Source organism: Hyperolius riggenbachi, chromosome 9, assembly GCF_040937935.1.
Source record: "Hyperolius riggenbachi isolate aHypRig1 chromosome 9, aHypRig1.pri, whole genome shotgun sequence".
Lineage (NCBI taxonomy): Eukaryota > Metazoa > Chordata > Amphibia > Anura > Hyperoliidae > Hyperolius > Hyperolius riggenbachi.
Window position 1 is genome coordinate 10,416,643 of NC_090654.1, and position 15,897 is coordinate 10,432,539.

Consider the following 15,897-nt stretch of genomic DNA (forward strand, 5'->3'; position numbering starts at 1 on the left):
GCAGTGTAGGATAGGGCGCAGGGCAGGAGCGAGGCAGAGGCAAGAGAGGCTCCAGCCTCAGGGCGCAGCGTGGGGAGGGGCACACAACTCACTCAGCTATTATTCCCCTATTGTGTGTGAAGCAGAGAGAAATAAGAAAAGGGGATACATGGCAGTGACTGCAAGCCAGATAACTGGAGATTAATGTGTTGGGGGCCCTGGGGAGCCTCTTAGTCTAATAGCAATCAGTGTGTGACGGCTGGGGTGGGAGGGATGGAGGGGCGCACTTTGGTGTCTCAGCCTCGGGTGCTGAAGGGCCTTGTCCCGGCTCTGTTACAGAGCCCGTGTGCCGTGGCATTACTAGGGAATTCGACACCCGGTGTTGATTATTTACAGACCCCCCCCCCCCCCCCCCCCCAAAAAAAAAGGAAAAAAAACAACCAATTGTTTTGATGGGAGGGTTGACAGGGATTTTTTTGGGAAAAGGAGTCGTCTGTACTCTATACAGTGCTGCAGAAGATGTCAGTGCTATATAAATACATAATAATAATAATATTGTAGGGCATTAGACTATGACACGTTTAGATTGTGAGCTCCCCTGAGGATACAAAGAAAAGGGGAACATACGAAAGAGGGGGGTGCGTAGGAGGGGGGGGGGGATAAAGAGGTAGAGGCACAAGATAGAGAGCCTGGTGGGAGAGGACTGGTAGGAGAGGAGAAACGGCAGAAATAATTTTCACCATGACTACAGACATCACCAGTGCTGTTTGGCAGGGATATGCTGTTAAAAGAAGACACTAAAATCTGAAAAGAGGAAAGGGTAATGGGGAAGACAACAGGGTGGGAGAGGGAGCTGGGAAAATGGGAAAAGAGATATGATTACCTGCAATGAAGCTAATCTAAATTGCCTCGATCTTGATTCTCTGTGCACTACAGAAGTTGGCTGTCAGCACCTGTATCACTGGCTTCGGCATTCTTGATGAATTACTCTGATCAGGATAAATAATGAATAGTCCAGGGCACTCTGGTATTACAGAAGCCAGTGCACCTGGCTACTAAAGACAGGCAACTTCTGAAGCACTAAACACATCCTGCCATCTCTCCCTGCTCATGCCCCATCTGCAGCACAGCAATCATTCTCTCTACTCACCCTGCTGCTCTGCACATTCACTCACTGCAGGCTGTGTGTAGCGAGTGAGGAGACACATTGCCCATCATACAGGAAGGGGAGGGGTGCTACATCTAGTACAGGAAGTTGTACAGTCCCCTGCATTGCCTGCTGCTATTTTCAGAATGTTGCCCAAACTATGAGAAAAGGTCCCAGTTGGAAGAACAAAGGGGCTGAGCACCACAGCGGCACCCCTAGCCATGGCTACACCCGGGGCTGTGAGCACCTGCAGCCCTATGGTAGGTACGCCACTGCCTGTGTGTATCGAGAGACACGTGCAAACTAAAACTGGCCCAATATATAAAGCAGTGGGAAGAAGGATGAAAGTTAGAAGAGAATTCCCAAAGTTTTAGATTTCCCGTTTTATAGTCTCACAAGAAGAAACAAAAAATATAAATGGTTTTCTGGCAGTTGCTATGGCAACTTCTGGTGTTGCCGTGACAACTCCCCAGCATGTTTTCTCATTTTCATTTTCACTTTTTTATAAATGGATTCTGGATTTCAAGCGAACCCATCACAAAAATCACACTTACCTTGAATCAACTGAGCACAGTATTGTTGCTGGATAATGTACTTTAAAAAATATGCCCCCCCCCCCTCAAATCTTATTGATGGAAAGTGGGTGGGGTCATCGAGAGGCAGAAGGGAGGGGCTTAGGGGAACTGAGCAGGGGGGTTTGGCACACAAACTTCAGCAGCGTAGCTCTGTAGCACATCGGTCCTCCCAGGGCCGGTTTTGTACTTTCCAGCACCTGAGGCCCGCTGTCACCAACCCCACCCACCCAGCCAATAGCATTCTGTCTAACACCTTGACTAGCGGTCACTGTTTGGATGACCTCCCCTCTGTCCTGCTGCTCTGCCCCTCAAAGAACAAAGAAGCAGTGCATGCTCTGTCTACTTGTACTCCCTGTAAGTTCCCTCTCCTGCCTGAGTGTCCACAGCAGCCTATAGCATTCTAGGCATGTATACTTCAGAAATGACGCTCAAATATGAGCAGCACTTGTCAAGTATGTATACCGATAACACTCTTGGCCACTGGCGTAACAATAGGCCCTGCAGCCCCTGCTCCCGCTGGGGGGGGAGGCGCTCGGGCCGTTTTGTGGGGGCTGGAGGGGTGGCAGCATGAGGGGAAAGCCTTGGCCACAGTCGGCGGGGAGAGGGGAAGTTCCCCCCCTCTCCCTCACCTCGGGGCTCTCCCCTCCAGCTTAAAGAGAACCAGAGACGAAGCACCCTCATGTATTTTACCTTATAAATCAGTGGGAACATGACAGTAAACACCTAATCTGCTCTTTGTTTCATTGTTCTCTGTTTAATTTGCCTGTTATCACCTCTGATAAGAATCCCGACTGAGCAGTCAGCTGGCTTTGCTCCAGAATGATTATAGCTGAGACTGTGTTCTTTGGTGTCTTTTCAAGTCCAAGCCTGCCCCCTGCTGGCTCTGCTCAGGAATCATTATAGTTGAGTCATTATAGCAAAGCCAGACTCAATGCTCAGTCCGGGATTCTTATCTCAGCTAGATAACAGACACTTTTAGCAGTGAGGCTGAAACAGAGAGCAGAGTAAATGTTTTCTCTAATGTTCCCACTAATTTCTATGGTAAAATACATGAGGGTGCTTCGTCTCTGGTTCCCTTTAAGTTACAGTGTGGGCAGCGGGCAGCGGCGGGCAGATACATACCTTCCGTGCGTTCCACCGCATACTCCTCGCTCTAGCGTCTGATGTCACTTCCGGAAGTGACGTCAGACGCTAGAGCGAGGAGTATGCGGTGGAACGCACGGAAGGTATGTATCTGCCCGCCGCTGCCCGCTGCCCACACTGTAACTTAAGCTGGAGGGGAGCGCAGAGGGGAGAGCCCCGAGGTGAGGGAGAGGGGGGGAACTTCCCCTCTCCCCGCCGACTATGGCCAAGGCTTTCCCCTCATGCTGCCAACCCCTCCAGCCCCCACAAAACGGCCCCGAGCGGGCCCCAGGGGAGAGGGGGGGGGGGCTTGCTCTGAAATTCTGCAGGGGGCCCCGGTGGGGCCTAGTTACGCCCCTGCTCTTGGCCTCAGCTGCTGTGCAAAGCCAGGCAGAAGCGCAAAATTACAAGGAACGCAAGTGGCCAGTGCATGCGCTCCTTCTATGTCCTATGTGCCACTCACTGCAGTCAGAGCCAGAAATGGAGGACAAGGCAGCACAATGGGCAAACTCCCAAACTAGTGTCAGCTCAGGTGTCCTTTAAAGGACCTCTGTCGCGAAAATCTTAAAATTTAAAATACATGTAAACATATACAAATAAGAAGTACATTTCTCCCAGAGTAAAATGAGCCATAGATTACTTTTCTCCTATGTTGCTGTCACTTACAGTAAGTAGTAGAAATCTGACATTACCGACACATTTTGGACTAGCCCAACTTCTCATAGGGGGGTTCTCAGGGTTTTCTTTCTTTATAAAAGCACTTAGTGAATGTCAGTTGCTCCGTCCAACTGCCAAAAAGTGTACAGTGAGCAGGCAGGCTGGCCAGCATCTTTGTATAAATCTTTTTCAGGAATGTCTTTATAAAGAATAAAGGCCATGCTGAGAATCCCCCATGAAGAGATGGACTAACCCAAAACCTGTCGCTTCTGTCAGATTTCTACTACCTACTGTAAGTGACAGCAACATAGGAGAAAAGTAATTTATGGCTCATTTTACTCAGAAAAAAATGTACTTCTTATTTGTATGTGTGTTTTAAATGTTAAGATTTTTGCAACAGTTCCTCTTTAAACAAAGTGACAATTGATTTAAGACAAGTGCAGGGATACATCTTAAAATGAGACTGGAAGGGGGTTAAACTGGAGCACAGTTGCCATAAACAGGGGAGGGGGCATGGGGGTGACACCATTACCATCAAGGGGAGACCTTGGGCCCATATAGCTGGGTCTTGATCCCTGGACAATATCCTATTGCCCCTATGGAACTCCCTGATTCACATGCACTGCTAGGGTGGGGAGGGGGACCGCTTGTAAAATTTGGCTCCATAGCTACGTCACTGTTGATAAGTATACACAAATTTAGCTAATTTCCATTTAACCCCTTTCTTTAATCATTAAAAAGGCAATAATTCTACTGCAGTAAGAGAAATAATTACTGTAAACATCTCAACTTTATCATATTTTAAAGAGCAGTTTTTTGGTTCTTGCAGCCATCTGACCCCTGCCAGCAGGGGGCGCCTGTGAGCTCTGTGACAAAGTGCCAGCAGCAGCAGCAGCGAGTTGCTGACCTCACACAGATTCATACAACATGCACAGGAGACCGGGAGCCCTCCACAAGCCCAGCTCTCCCCCTCCTCTCCTGGCCTCTCCACCAGAGAACATCTGTGCAGGTTTCCTGACCCCGGCGTTCTTTTTTTCCAGCCCACCCCAAGCAGCCATCTATGCAGCCGCTAAATTGCTATTGTTTGTTTTAAGTATACAGCAATTAGAGAATGATAGTTTCCCTCACACAGTAAATAATATAGCCTCATATATCAATAGCGGCGAATGTAGTATCTGGGCGAAGCGGCGACCTATATTTATCTTCCGTGAGGCCGTGTCAGATGTAGCCGTCATGGATCTAAAATTCATCAGGGGACATTTTCCATTAGAGGTACGAAAAGAAGAGAGGGGGGGGGGGGTGAGATTGGCGCGGAATCAAGAGAAAAACCAAAACACACTCATTTCATAATGTTCATTTAATGTTTAAAAAATGTGTCTGAGATGTATTTTGAATATACAGGTTGGTTTTTTGTTGTCTACCTTAATGTACATCAGCTTCCCGGCTTACCGGTTCCTCATTCTTTCACTCTCCTCCTCTTTATCTTTCAGCCCACTGCCTTTGATTACTGCTATATCTCCCTCTAATCTCCCTCCCCGTCTTCCCCCTTCGGGTGGTGTGAAGATCATTTACATATTTATCACCTACTTTCCCTTGCCTGTCTTCCTCTCTGCTTTCTATATTTTTTCCCTAGTTATCTCTGTTCTATATAATCAAGAATCGCCTTTCTCTCTCTCCCTCCTTCTTTCTTCTTAATGTTCATTTCTTGACATTCTGCCTTTTTTCATCAATCTATCTCTCTCCTTTCTACCTCCAAGCCTCTGGCTTTCTCCTCTCTCTCTCTCTCTCTCTCTTTCTCGCCTCTTTCCTTCGGTGCTGACGTAGTCTTCTTCTTCTCTCGTCTCTTTCAGAGCCTGGTGGCAGCTGGAGTCGGACAGAAACAGAGACGGATTCATCTCCTGAAATCTACATCCCAGGGCACAGAGGCGGCTGGCACAGTCACACACACTATCTCTGTCCTCTGCTCCCTGTCATCCCTCTTTCCGTTCATCTTAACTTTCCACGGCTTGATAGAACGCCTGGGAGCACAAACGAGTAACTGTTGATTGCCGACGGGGGATGCGAACTGTTTAATCAGATAACTATTATTTCGAAGACTTGCCCTCGTATCCTGCCCCCACAGAACATCATGTGTAGGATTCTGTCTAGAACTGTGGTACGTGGACCGTGCTAAGCTTGGGCACAAAACCGCCAACGGACGTCATCTCTGCCCCCCTGACCCCTCATCCTTGTTACTTCTGCATCATGTCATGCTGGTGGCTTTTTTTAACAGTAATCCTTTCCTTCTGGTACCTCCCACCGGGCACGCGGAGTGATTGCTGGCTGATTGAAGGTGACAAGGGTTATGTCTGGCTGGCCATCTGTAGCCAAAATCAACCTCCGTACGAGACTATCCCTCAGCACATCAACAGCACCGTTCACGATCTCAGGCTTAACGAGAACAAGTTAAAGATTATTGGCTACGCCTCTCTCTCCCGGTTTGGAAACCTGACGGATCTTAACCTGACGAAAAATGAGATCTCTTACATTGAGGAAGGGGCCTTCTTGGGACAATCCAACTTGCAAATACTTCAGCTTGGATACAATAAGTTGACAAATTTGTCAGAGGGGATGCTCAGGGGGATGCCCAGGTTGCAGTTCCTGTTTGTTCAGCACAATCTGATAGAGGTGGTTACACCAGGCGCTTTCTCTGAGTGTCCTAGCCTTATAAGCATCGATTTATCCTCCAACAGACTCGCCAGACTAGATGGGAATACCTTTGTTGGTCTTCAAGCACTAATGGCATGTGAACTGGCTGGGAATCCTTTTCATTGCAACTGTGAACTCTATGGATTTCTGGACTGGCTAGTCATGTTTAACAATTTCACTCGTAATTATGACCGCTTGCAGTGTGAAAGCCCTAGAGAGTTTTTTGGGTACCCCCTTCTGAGCCCCAGACCACACCACAGTCGAAACGCCATAACTGTTCTCCATTCCCAGTGCAAGAATGGACCTTACAATTCCTCACCACGTGAGCGGCCAACTCCGTTCATAGCGTATGAGCCAGATGAAAATTCTGGGTTTAGTCCTGGGGATCTTATGTCATCTGAACCAACTCCAACTTCAACCACTGATTCTTCTGGCATACCAACTATTGAGATCCATCATGTGACTGGAAGTTCGGCCACTCTGATTGTCACCATTCCATATCCTTATAAAAAGATGTATATTCTGGTGCAGTATAATAATAGTTTTGTATATGATGTTACAACTTTGAAGCATAAAAAAGAATATATAACACTGGATAAGCTGAAGGCCCACGTCAACTATACTTTCTGCGTGGCATCGATTCGAAACTCAAAGCGATACAACCATACTTGCTTGTTTGTGTTCACTCGTTCAAAGGAAAAAGAAGAATTTTCTCCCAATACTTCCACCACCACTCACTACATTATGACTATATTAGGCTGTCTCTTTGGCATGGTCATCATTTTGGGAGTTGTGTACTACTGCCTGAGGAAAAGAAGAATGCAAGAGGAGAAGAAAAAATCCCTCAATGTGAAAAAGACTATTCTTGAAATGAGGTATGGTTCAGATGTTGACCCCTGTATTGGCACACACGCTTCCCAGAAGCTGTCAGAGCATCCTATTCCAATATCCCGTATATCTTCACTCCCGACATCTGTTGGTGGGCTTGGTGGAGGGGAAAAAGGAATGCCATCCAAGCCAATGAACTCTCAGATAGGAACACCCAAAGGTCCAAAGGGCACAAATTACATGGAAGTACGAAGTGGAGATGGAATGGACAGGAATCAAAGAGGTATTTCAGGAGGAGACGAGGATGAGGAAGACTTTCGAGAACTGGATAATGGTGAAGGGTCAGCAGCTGAAATATCCACTATTGCCAAAGAGGTGGATAAAGTAAACCAAATTATCAATAACTGTATTGATGCCCTAAAGCTTGACACGGCTTCTTTTTTAGGCGGGGGGGACCCGGAGCTGGGCTACGACTGCCAGTCCATTCCAGCCAGCTCTTCGGGTCACTTGGAACGGTTGAGCTTCCTCTCTCCCCCCTACAAGGAGGGTGTTCATCCTCTTCAGCGCCAGTTGAGTGCCGATGCTGCCACAGTCGCGAAGAAACGCTGCAGCATTTCGTCTAGTGGCTCCATAAAGAGCGCCAGGGTATTTAGCTTGGATGTTCCAGATCAGCCTCTAAAGTGTGACTCCAAGTATATTGAGAAGGGCAGCCCCCTCAACAGCCCCATGGACCGCCTCCCTCTTGTGTCCTCTGCCGGGGTGCACCACTTAGATGTGAAGCCTTCCTACCACTGTAGTGAGCATCGCCACTCCTTCCCCGCCCTTTATTACGAGGAGAGCGCTGATACGCTAAGCCAGAGAGTCAGTTTTCTGAAGCCTCTTTCACGTTCCAAGAGGGACTCCAGCTATTCTCAGCTATCACCCCGGCACCATTTCTCGGGATACTCCTCCAGTCCAGAATACTCCACCGAGAACACCCACAAGATATGGGAGCGCTTCCGTCCATACAAAAAACACACGCGAGAAGAGGTCTACATTGCTGCTGGGCATGCCTTGCGCAAAAAAGTCCAGTTCGCTAAAGGTGAGGACTTACATGACATCTTGGATTACTGGAAAGGCGTGTCAGCCCAACAGAAACTGTAACTGACACCTAAGAGGTTGCTAAGGGCCGGTCAGGGCTGTGTGGACATGTTGAGAACTGCTGTGCGGAAGCACCGCGGTTTGCAATTCAAGTTTACATTGGAAGTGGGGATGTACCCTCGTATAAGGAGGGCGTAAGTTAGATTTGTGAGAGCTGCACAGGGAATTTCTGGCACAGACCTCCTCCCCTTTTTAACACTCCCCTGCCTATCTCCACACACAGTACTGGTGACCTTTTTTTTCGTTTCTACATTCTTTTTATTTTATTTTTTTTAGAGTTTCTTTTTTATTACAAATATTTTGGCTGGAAAAGAGAAAAAAAATCCTTTTGACCAAAATGTTGCAAGCTGAGTTCATTCCCGACTAGCGAAGGGAAACCACCGTCTCTCTTTTAAGTACTTCAGATGATAGTAATGGTGCATTTTCCTCTCCGATATGTTTGTATAAATGGATGGCAGTATTGTATGACACGAAATTGGCTTAACATAGACCATTTCACAATGGCGTGATTTTCATTTCCAGAGCTTTGGAGGAGGAAAAAAAAATCTGTCCGGCATTTATTAAAGATAGAGTGGCCTGAAATGATGTCCGCCAACACAGGATAAAAATAACTACTGCTATTATTTTCATACCGTAGAATGCACTGTTAGGCGGCTCATAGCTAGGAAATAGGCGGTAGGCAGATCATAGCTAGGAAATATATAGGGCTTAGTGAGTACATTAAATTGTATGAAAGTGGGCATAGAATCTCATATAGAGAGCGGCTTAGCGTGCTATAAAATTCAGCTTGGAGACTCATTGATGTGTTTTGTAGATAAATCAACTCAAAGAGTTTGGAGAGAGGCACAAGAGTTTAAAGAACAACCGTGAATTAAATCCACCAGATTCGGCCGCTTCAGGATAGCCTCTGAAGTGTGACCAGATCTACATTAAGGGCCAACTCCGACCAAATAAAAGATTTAAAGTAAACTTCAATGACCTGAACGTTATAGTTTTTTATTCACTAGTAAGACCCAAAAGCACCTATTCTGGAGGTTAAAGTCTTCGGACCCTATGCAATTCAGTTTTTCTCCCAGGAGATATAATTTTTTCAACTTCTTAAGTTAACTTTTCAGCATTTTGAAATTGAAAAGAAACCAAAATTTGGTGAAAAAGTATTGCCAAAATGTTCAGACTATCTTATTGCTTGCTAGTGGGTTAACCCATTAGCAGATCTAATACATTTCTCCTGTTTGAGATAAATGTACTGCTTTTGGCCTCAGTTGGCAGAACTCATTGTGCTCTAAATTTTTGAAATGCTTTGATTTCTGTCTACTGGCAGAAAATATAGAAACTGAAAGCAGAAGTCCTCTTTGATTGTCTTACACTGGCTCCTAGTGGCCATACAAGTGGCCATACATCTACGTTATAGCAGTACTTATTAGAAGCAAGGAAATGTAAGAAATAAGAAAACAAAAGTGCTGAAATAAATTGGCCTGGACCACTTGCAAGCCTCTAAATAAATTGGCTGCTAAAGGGTTTTATTTATAAAGTGTGAAAATATCCCTTAGGAGAAAAACTCAGGAGAAAAAGTTATTAGCATATGGCCCCAAGTGTCCTTATACTTAATTGGGCTTTAATTGACTTAAAATGAGTTTCTGATCATTGATGGGGCATGCTTGTATTTAGTGTTGGAAAAGTGATCTTGCAACCTGTGACCTTCTCAAGACCCTGTCCATTAGCTTGGGGGCGAAAGTGCAGGATCCCGAATTTAAACACCAACACTACTTGTGCTGTTGATTTTGCCTCTTATCTAAAATACAAACTGATCTGTGCTAACATTTATATTACAGAAAAATGAGCCAGCAGTAGCTGATTTGCCATACTATCCAAATCTACAGTACAAGTAAAAATTTCTAGAATTGGACTTCGAGTTAAAATGAAGCTTTTGATCAATGGCTGAACATTCATGTATTGCTAGTTTTGCTCCTGCTTTAAAATACAACCGTATCCCATGTTTATCTCTAAAAAAAAAAAAGCCAAAAGCAGCCTGTACATCTGTACTCAGAGCTAGTATATTCTTATTTAGGAAACAGAGATGTGACTGATAACGAGTGCAGAAAGTGAATCAACACCAGTAGAAACAGTGGAGATAGCTTTAAAGTGCATTACTGAAACAGAGGCAACCACACACTGCAGCTAGTTTACTATCAGTATACACGCAGGGCACATATTTATACTCTACATGCCATGGTTGTAATGCCTGTTTCTTAAATTAAATGGTACAGTTAGAATGCATTATTGATCAAAACCTCATTTTACATTGTTTTAAAGAGAGTCTGAAGCGAGAATAAATCTCGCTTCAGACCTCATAGATAGCAGGGGCATGTGTGCCCCTGCTAAACCGCCGCTATCCCGCGGCTTAACAGGGGTCCCTTCACCCCCAAATCCCCTCGGTGCAGCCTGGGAGCGCTTCCTGGTTGGGGCAGGGCTAACCGCCGCAGCCCTGCCCCACGTGTGTCTGTCAGCGCGTATCTCCGCCTCTCCCCCGCCCCTCTCAGTCTTCCTTCACTGAGAGGGGCGGGGGAGAGGCGGCGATGCGCCGCTGATAGACGCGACTGGAGGCAGGGCTGCAGCCGTTAGCCCTGCCTCCACGAACGACCAAGTCTACGACCAACTACTGCGGGGTGGGTTGGGGGTGAAGGGACCCCCTGTTTAGCCGTGGGATAGCGGCGGTTTAGCAGGGCACACATGCCCCTGCTAACTATGAGCTCTGAAGCGAGATTTATTCTCGCTTCAGAGTCTCTTTAAACCCAATTACATATAAGTATGCTAACATCATTTTCCAGTAACTCCGAACAAATGTAAACCTCAAAGCATTTAGGTCTGCTCACTATAGCATCTACTTATCATCATTTGCTTTTGGCCTAGTCCCAGAAACATGGGTGATAGGTAAAATCCTACCATACATCAATTTTTTGAAAGCTTTTGTAAAGTAAGTTTCTTCTTCAAGCATAATGCAGAATTAGGGCTGGTGCACTGCACACTACAAGAGCTTGTCTAAGTGCTTTGTGATTTTAAAAGCTCTTGCTAACGTTATACTATGTGTGTGTTCACACTGGAGTGATGTGATTTAAAAAAAATCCCCCTAGCATTGCATTCGAGTTTTTCAGAGTCACTAGCGCTTAAAAAGCGCTTATTTTGCGCTCCAGCTCTAAGAGGACTTTCGGCAGTCCAACTGCTGGATCACCTCTGCTACCCCCAGGCCAGGGTGGGGATGAAGCCCCTTTAGGATCCAGAGGTAAGCACCCCAGGGGCACTTTTTTCACCTCAGGTTCACTTTGAGATTTCTTTTATCTCCTTATCGAATGATCTCATAAATGAACTTTCCTTGAGATAGGTTTGTGAATCCATTCCATAGGGACTAATATAGCAACTTCTGCTACAGTCACTGTGAGCTGTAGGGACCAGGAAGGGCCATCTACATGCTGTAGGACTCTCTAAATCACACCACAGTGATTGGCTTTCCAGCAAGGTACATGCTTTTGTTTAAAGCATTAAACGCAGCATAAAACTAATTGCTCAAAACATGTTATTGATTTTCAAGTTACTGGAAGGGTTAATATTCAAACATTCCACTTCACTCAGTAGCTAATAGATAAGATTGTCATTGCCAAATTGATGAGATTGTGTTGGAAGTGTACTAAGTTGTGTAAACAAGGCAGAAACGTTTCTGCTGTATCCATGGTGGGAGCTCAGACCTTCCTCTCCTTTTATAGCTCAGTAATTACTTAATTACAAGTCAATCTGATCATTTGTCCTGCAGCCAGCAATTATATTAATTAGCTTCAGTGAGGCATAAATATGCATTCAAATTGCATCAGGTCAGTCTTAATGCTTGACCGGACTGGCTCTTATTTGCTGTTGTTGTGTTTAATGTTTTAGAACAAAAATGCAATTTTGAGTTTCTGACTTTAACAGTATGATACCTTTAAGAATTTTCCTTGTTCAGTTCCGGGTTTAATTGAGCCTGACAAACCCCCTCATTAGTGGCAACAGCGCCTTTTAGCTGGTTCTCCAGAAACCTAGGCTTATGTACCAGCTGCAAGCATCATACCAGACCTGCTTTATAATAACTAAAAAGACAGATACAATGTATTGCAACCAACCTAATGTTTACTGATGTGTTGGGGAATAGGTTGAGATGATGATCTAGACTGTGCACCACCAGATAAGGCCACAGTGTATAGAATTTCTTTTAACTGAATAGAAGAACATTTAACAAGGGACTTGCATTTACCACCGAGACCCAGATATGCCCCTTATCTGATTTCTTTGTGCATTCCTTCCTAGCTCTGCAAAACATGCTCACTTAACTGCTTTGAAGTGTGAGTTCTAATCACGACACTGGTTCTATAAAATATTTTGTACAAACGCATTCATTTATACTAAACAGCGATCATTGTTGGTTGTTTAAACGCCAAGGAGCAGTAAGCTTACAAATAACGAGACAATAATATTGTCCACAAATGTGTCTTTAAAAGGTTTACAAGGCTCTACAGACTTGAGATGTTGCATTAAGTTTTGCTGGGTAGATTTTGCTCTGTGTAATTACCAGCCATTTTTTTCCTGAAGGTATGTAGTAGTTGTCGGTCTTATTCTATAGATGTGCATTTAGCATTTAGCATGACGTCCACCAAGATGTCATGTCTATTTGGTACAGATGAGATAAGATGCTACTAATAATTCCATATGGCCTGCAAATGTATTGCAACTTGGAGTTGGGCCATCCAAATAGACATAAAGGGAATTTGATTGGCCCAATCCCTATCTGCACCTAGTGTCCATAAAACTTGCATGATAAGCTGAATTAATAGCACCTTGTTGACCATGGTGGGTATAATGGTCCTTAGTGAAAGGACGTCAACCATTGTTGAGAAGATTTTGACCACCAAATGTGGGCCTCGAACTAACAAACCAAAAGCTTCTCCTATGAGTTTGAGACCCACATTAGGTGGTCAAAAGCTTCTCCTACGGGTTTGTGGAAATGAGACCTACATTGGGTGGTCAAAATCTTTTCGATAGATAATGGGAAGAAAACACCTTGTGAGAAAGAAACCCTTCTCCATTCCCATTCATACCTCCCCTTCTCCGCAGACATAAACACAAACCCTTGGACAAGTTGAGCACTCATATTCTTTGACCGGTCTGGCATCAGAATTGCCGCGCAGGCAGTTAGACCACGATCAGACATTAATATTAATGACAATTAGTGACTGAAATCTTTGGAAGAAGAATAAATATTTTGGGGGTTTTGGAAAGTTGTGTGAAACCAAAAAAAATATTTAATAGCTTTTTAAGAAGCCTTTTTTCCCTTTGTGAAAACAGTGTATGAGAAACCATTGTTTAAAGTGAAACTGTGTCTGAATCCAGTGACCTAACAAACCTGTGAAAACATCATACAGGTTGCCATCTTAGGATTTCAGCGTAAGTGATAAATTGTGTCCACCCCCTCCTGGCCACACTAAGTTGCTTGTATTGGCCAACTTCCACCATATCTAATCATGTGATATTAGTGACAGGATTAGTGGGCTCCAGTCCTCCAATATCCTATGAGAAACATGACACTGCATCCTGAGGCCTCGTGTGTGAAGTATTTGTGTTTGTTGCCCACAGCAACCGGTCATATCGCTTGCTTCTGTTGCAAAACAGCCCTGTAAAATGATGGATCAAGACAGGAAACATTTGAAGGGAACCAAAAGTAATCCTCACGTACAATGAGGAAGGCAAACCCAGCACACGGGAGCACAGACTTCCTGTTCCCTCACAAGAGACTGAAAAACATGATTCAGAAAATCGATAAACCAAATCAAAGAAAACAGATGGCACACAAGGCCTTATTGTCACTTATCGAATAGGTACAATGTATTCAGCTTGTTAAGCCTATTGTTGACACAGCTTTGCTTTAAAGAATGACTTTGTGATCAAGAAATTTGGCCCAAAGTATGCTGCTGCTAGAGCACTATCGGAACCATATATTTCGGTATCTCCCCTCTTTAGATCGGCAAAGCGATTGCTGCCATTCAGTCCATCTCTAGTCAAGATGTTAAAGTGCAGCCATTTCCAGATTGTGATTGAATATCATTGGCTTGTCAACCACTTGCAATAACTACACAGAAACTGAAGAATGGGCACATTATAGATTTAATCCTATTTAATATTCTTCCTACATGGGCCTCACTCTCATCGATGTCCTGTAACAGGTATTTTGCAAGCCTTTGGTTATAGCAAAAACTAGAGCCAACGTCTTGCAGTTCACTAAAGTACGAAGGTGGAGACATCACCCTGGATGATTCTGGTTGAAGCCAAAAAAATAAATCTTAAAATTGACTTAACATTGATTAAGTGCACTTAGATTTGGACTGACTGGTTGCATTTTTGAAACTTAAATATTCTCATTCCTTAATTGACCGGAAGGCATGCCCTACGGCATATTAAATTGCACACTGCGTGTTCTAGCACACTGGGCCTTATTTATGGCATCTTCAAGTCAGATCATTGGAGCTAAAAAAAAAAGTGATTCTCAAAAAAACTGGCCTTTTTATGTAATTAAACATTGACTGCTTTTGGTTGGCAAGGGTTTGAAGTTGTCCTTTGGTCTGTTTTAGACAAGGATGAAAGTCGCTAAAAGTTTAACGAGTTAGCAACAGAGTGTCCCTTGTGGTGCCGAAATCCAATCCATAAGAACGTTTTTATTTTCCTTTTTAAATAAATCTAGGGCAGTTATTTTAGGATCACTTATGATGTCCAATAATCTGAAGCCAGAAATGCCTTTGGTAAATCAAACCTACTGTCTCTAATTTGTAGTAAAAAAATATACCTTTTGACTTACAGTTTTCAAAGCCCACATCTTACGAGGTCGCGCAGCAGAAATATAGACCCATACCCAAGTCATCAGAAGTCCATCTTCAAAAGCAAGTTTCATTTCTTTCCCATACTTCATCAAGAACCGCTCATAGCTGTGACTCCTCTCATCATCGTCCATTACGTGAAATCAGCTTGCAACATCCCTTTCTCTAGTTAACGAGTGCATGAGTTTACCTTTTGTCACTTCCACCTTGCCCTGTGTTTTCTTGACTATTTAGAAGGTAACTGACGTTTCCTATATTATTTATCTTTAAAAATGTACCCTTTGCTTACGAGTGGTGGAGGCGTCCATTTTGTGAGAGAAACCAATATCCAGCCTATCAGTTCACTCGAAATCGTGTCAATGACAAGTCTTGCTCCATGGTTATCACTTCAACTCACAAAATGGCTGCACAGCTGCGAGAAAGCAAAGGGGAACTCTTCTTCATGTTTTTTCTGCCGTATTTTCAAAGACATTATCTGTTTTTTGACTTCTTGTTTTTTGTCTTTTTTTTTTTTAATTTTTGGGTGGATTTGGGGGGTATGGGAGGGTTTGGGGAAAGGGTTGGAGGGACTTGTACAAAAAGGTTTTTGGCTAATGGTTTTCAAAACAAAACAAAAAAAAGGAGATGGGAACTGTATTTTTTGCATGCATTAGTGTAAAAAAAACAAAACAACAAAAAAAAACAAAAACAAAAAAATACAAAAGACAAAGACAAAAAAATAAAGTAAGAAGCACTGGGCACAGTTCACTTTTAGCATAACTACAGCAGTGATACGTGGCGATATCCTGCCTGCTGAAAATTGGCTGGTATCTGATGGGACAGATGAAGTTTGACATCAGGTAATCAGGGATTTATAGCAACTTTTAATTAG

General features: G+C 44.1%; 1 protein-coding gene across 2 annotated transcripts in view; it reads left to right on the forward strand.

The window, feature by feature from the left end:
• Positions 1-15,481, forward strand: part of LOC137533680 (protein phosphatase 1 regulatory subunit 29-like) — a 277,972-nt gene extending 262,491 nt beyond the window's left edge. Inside the window, exons 2-3 of one of the 2 annotated variants that reach the window (XM_068255019.1) lie at positions 5,331-8,077; positions 15,010-15,481. In XM_068255019.1, the coding sequence (XP_068111120.1) occupies positions 5,725-8,077; positions 15,010-15,053 (2,397 nt within the window). In that variant the 5' untranslated portion in view covers positions 5,331-5,724 and the 3' untranslated portion in view covers positions 15,054-15,481. Of the gene's footprint in view, positions 1-5,330; positions 8,281-15,009 lie in introns of those variants that run through there. The other variant, XM_068255018.1, reaches the window with a different exon arrangement.
• The last annotated feature ends 416 nt before the right edge of the window (positions 15,482-15,897 follow it).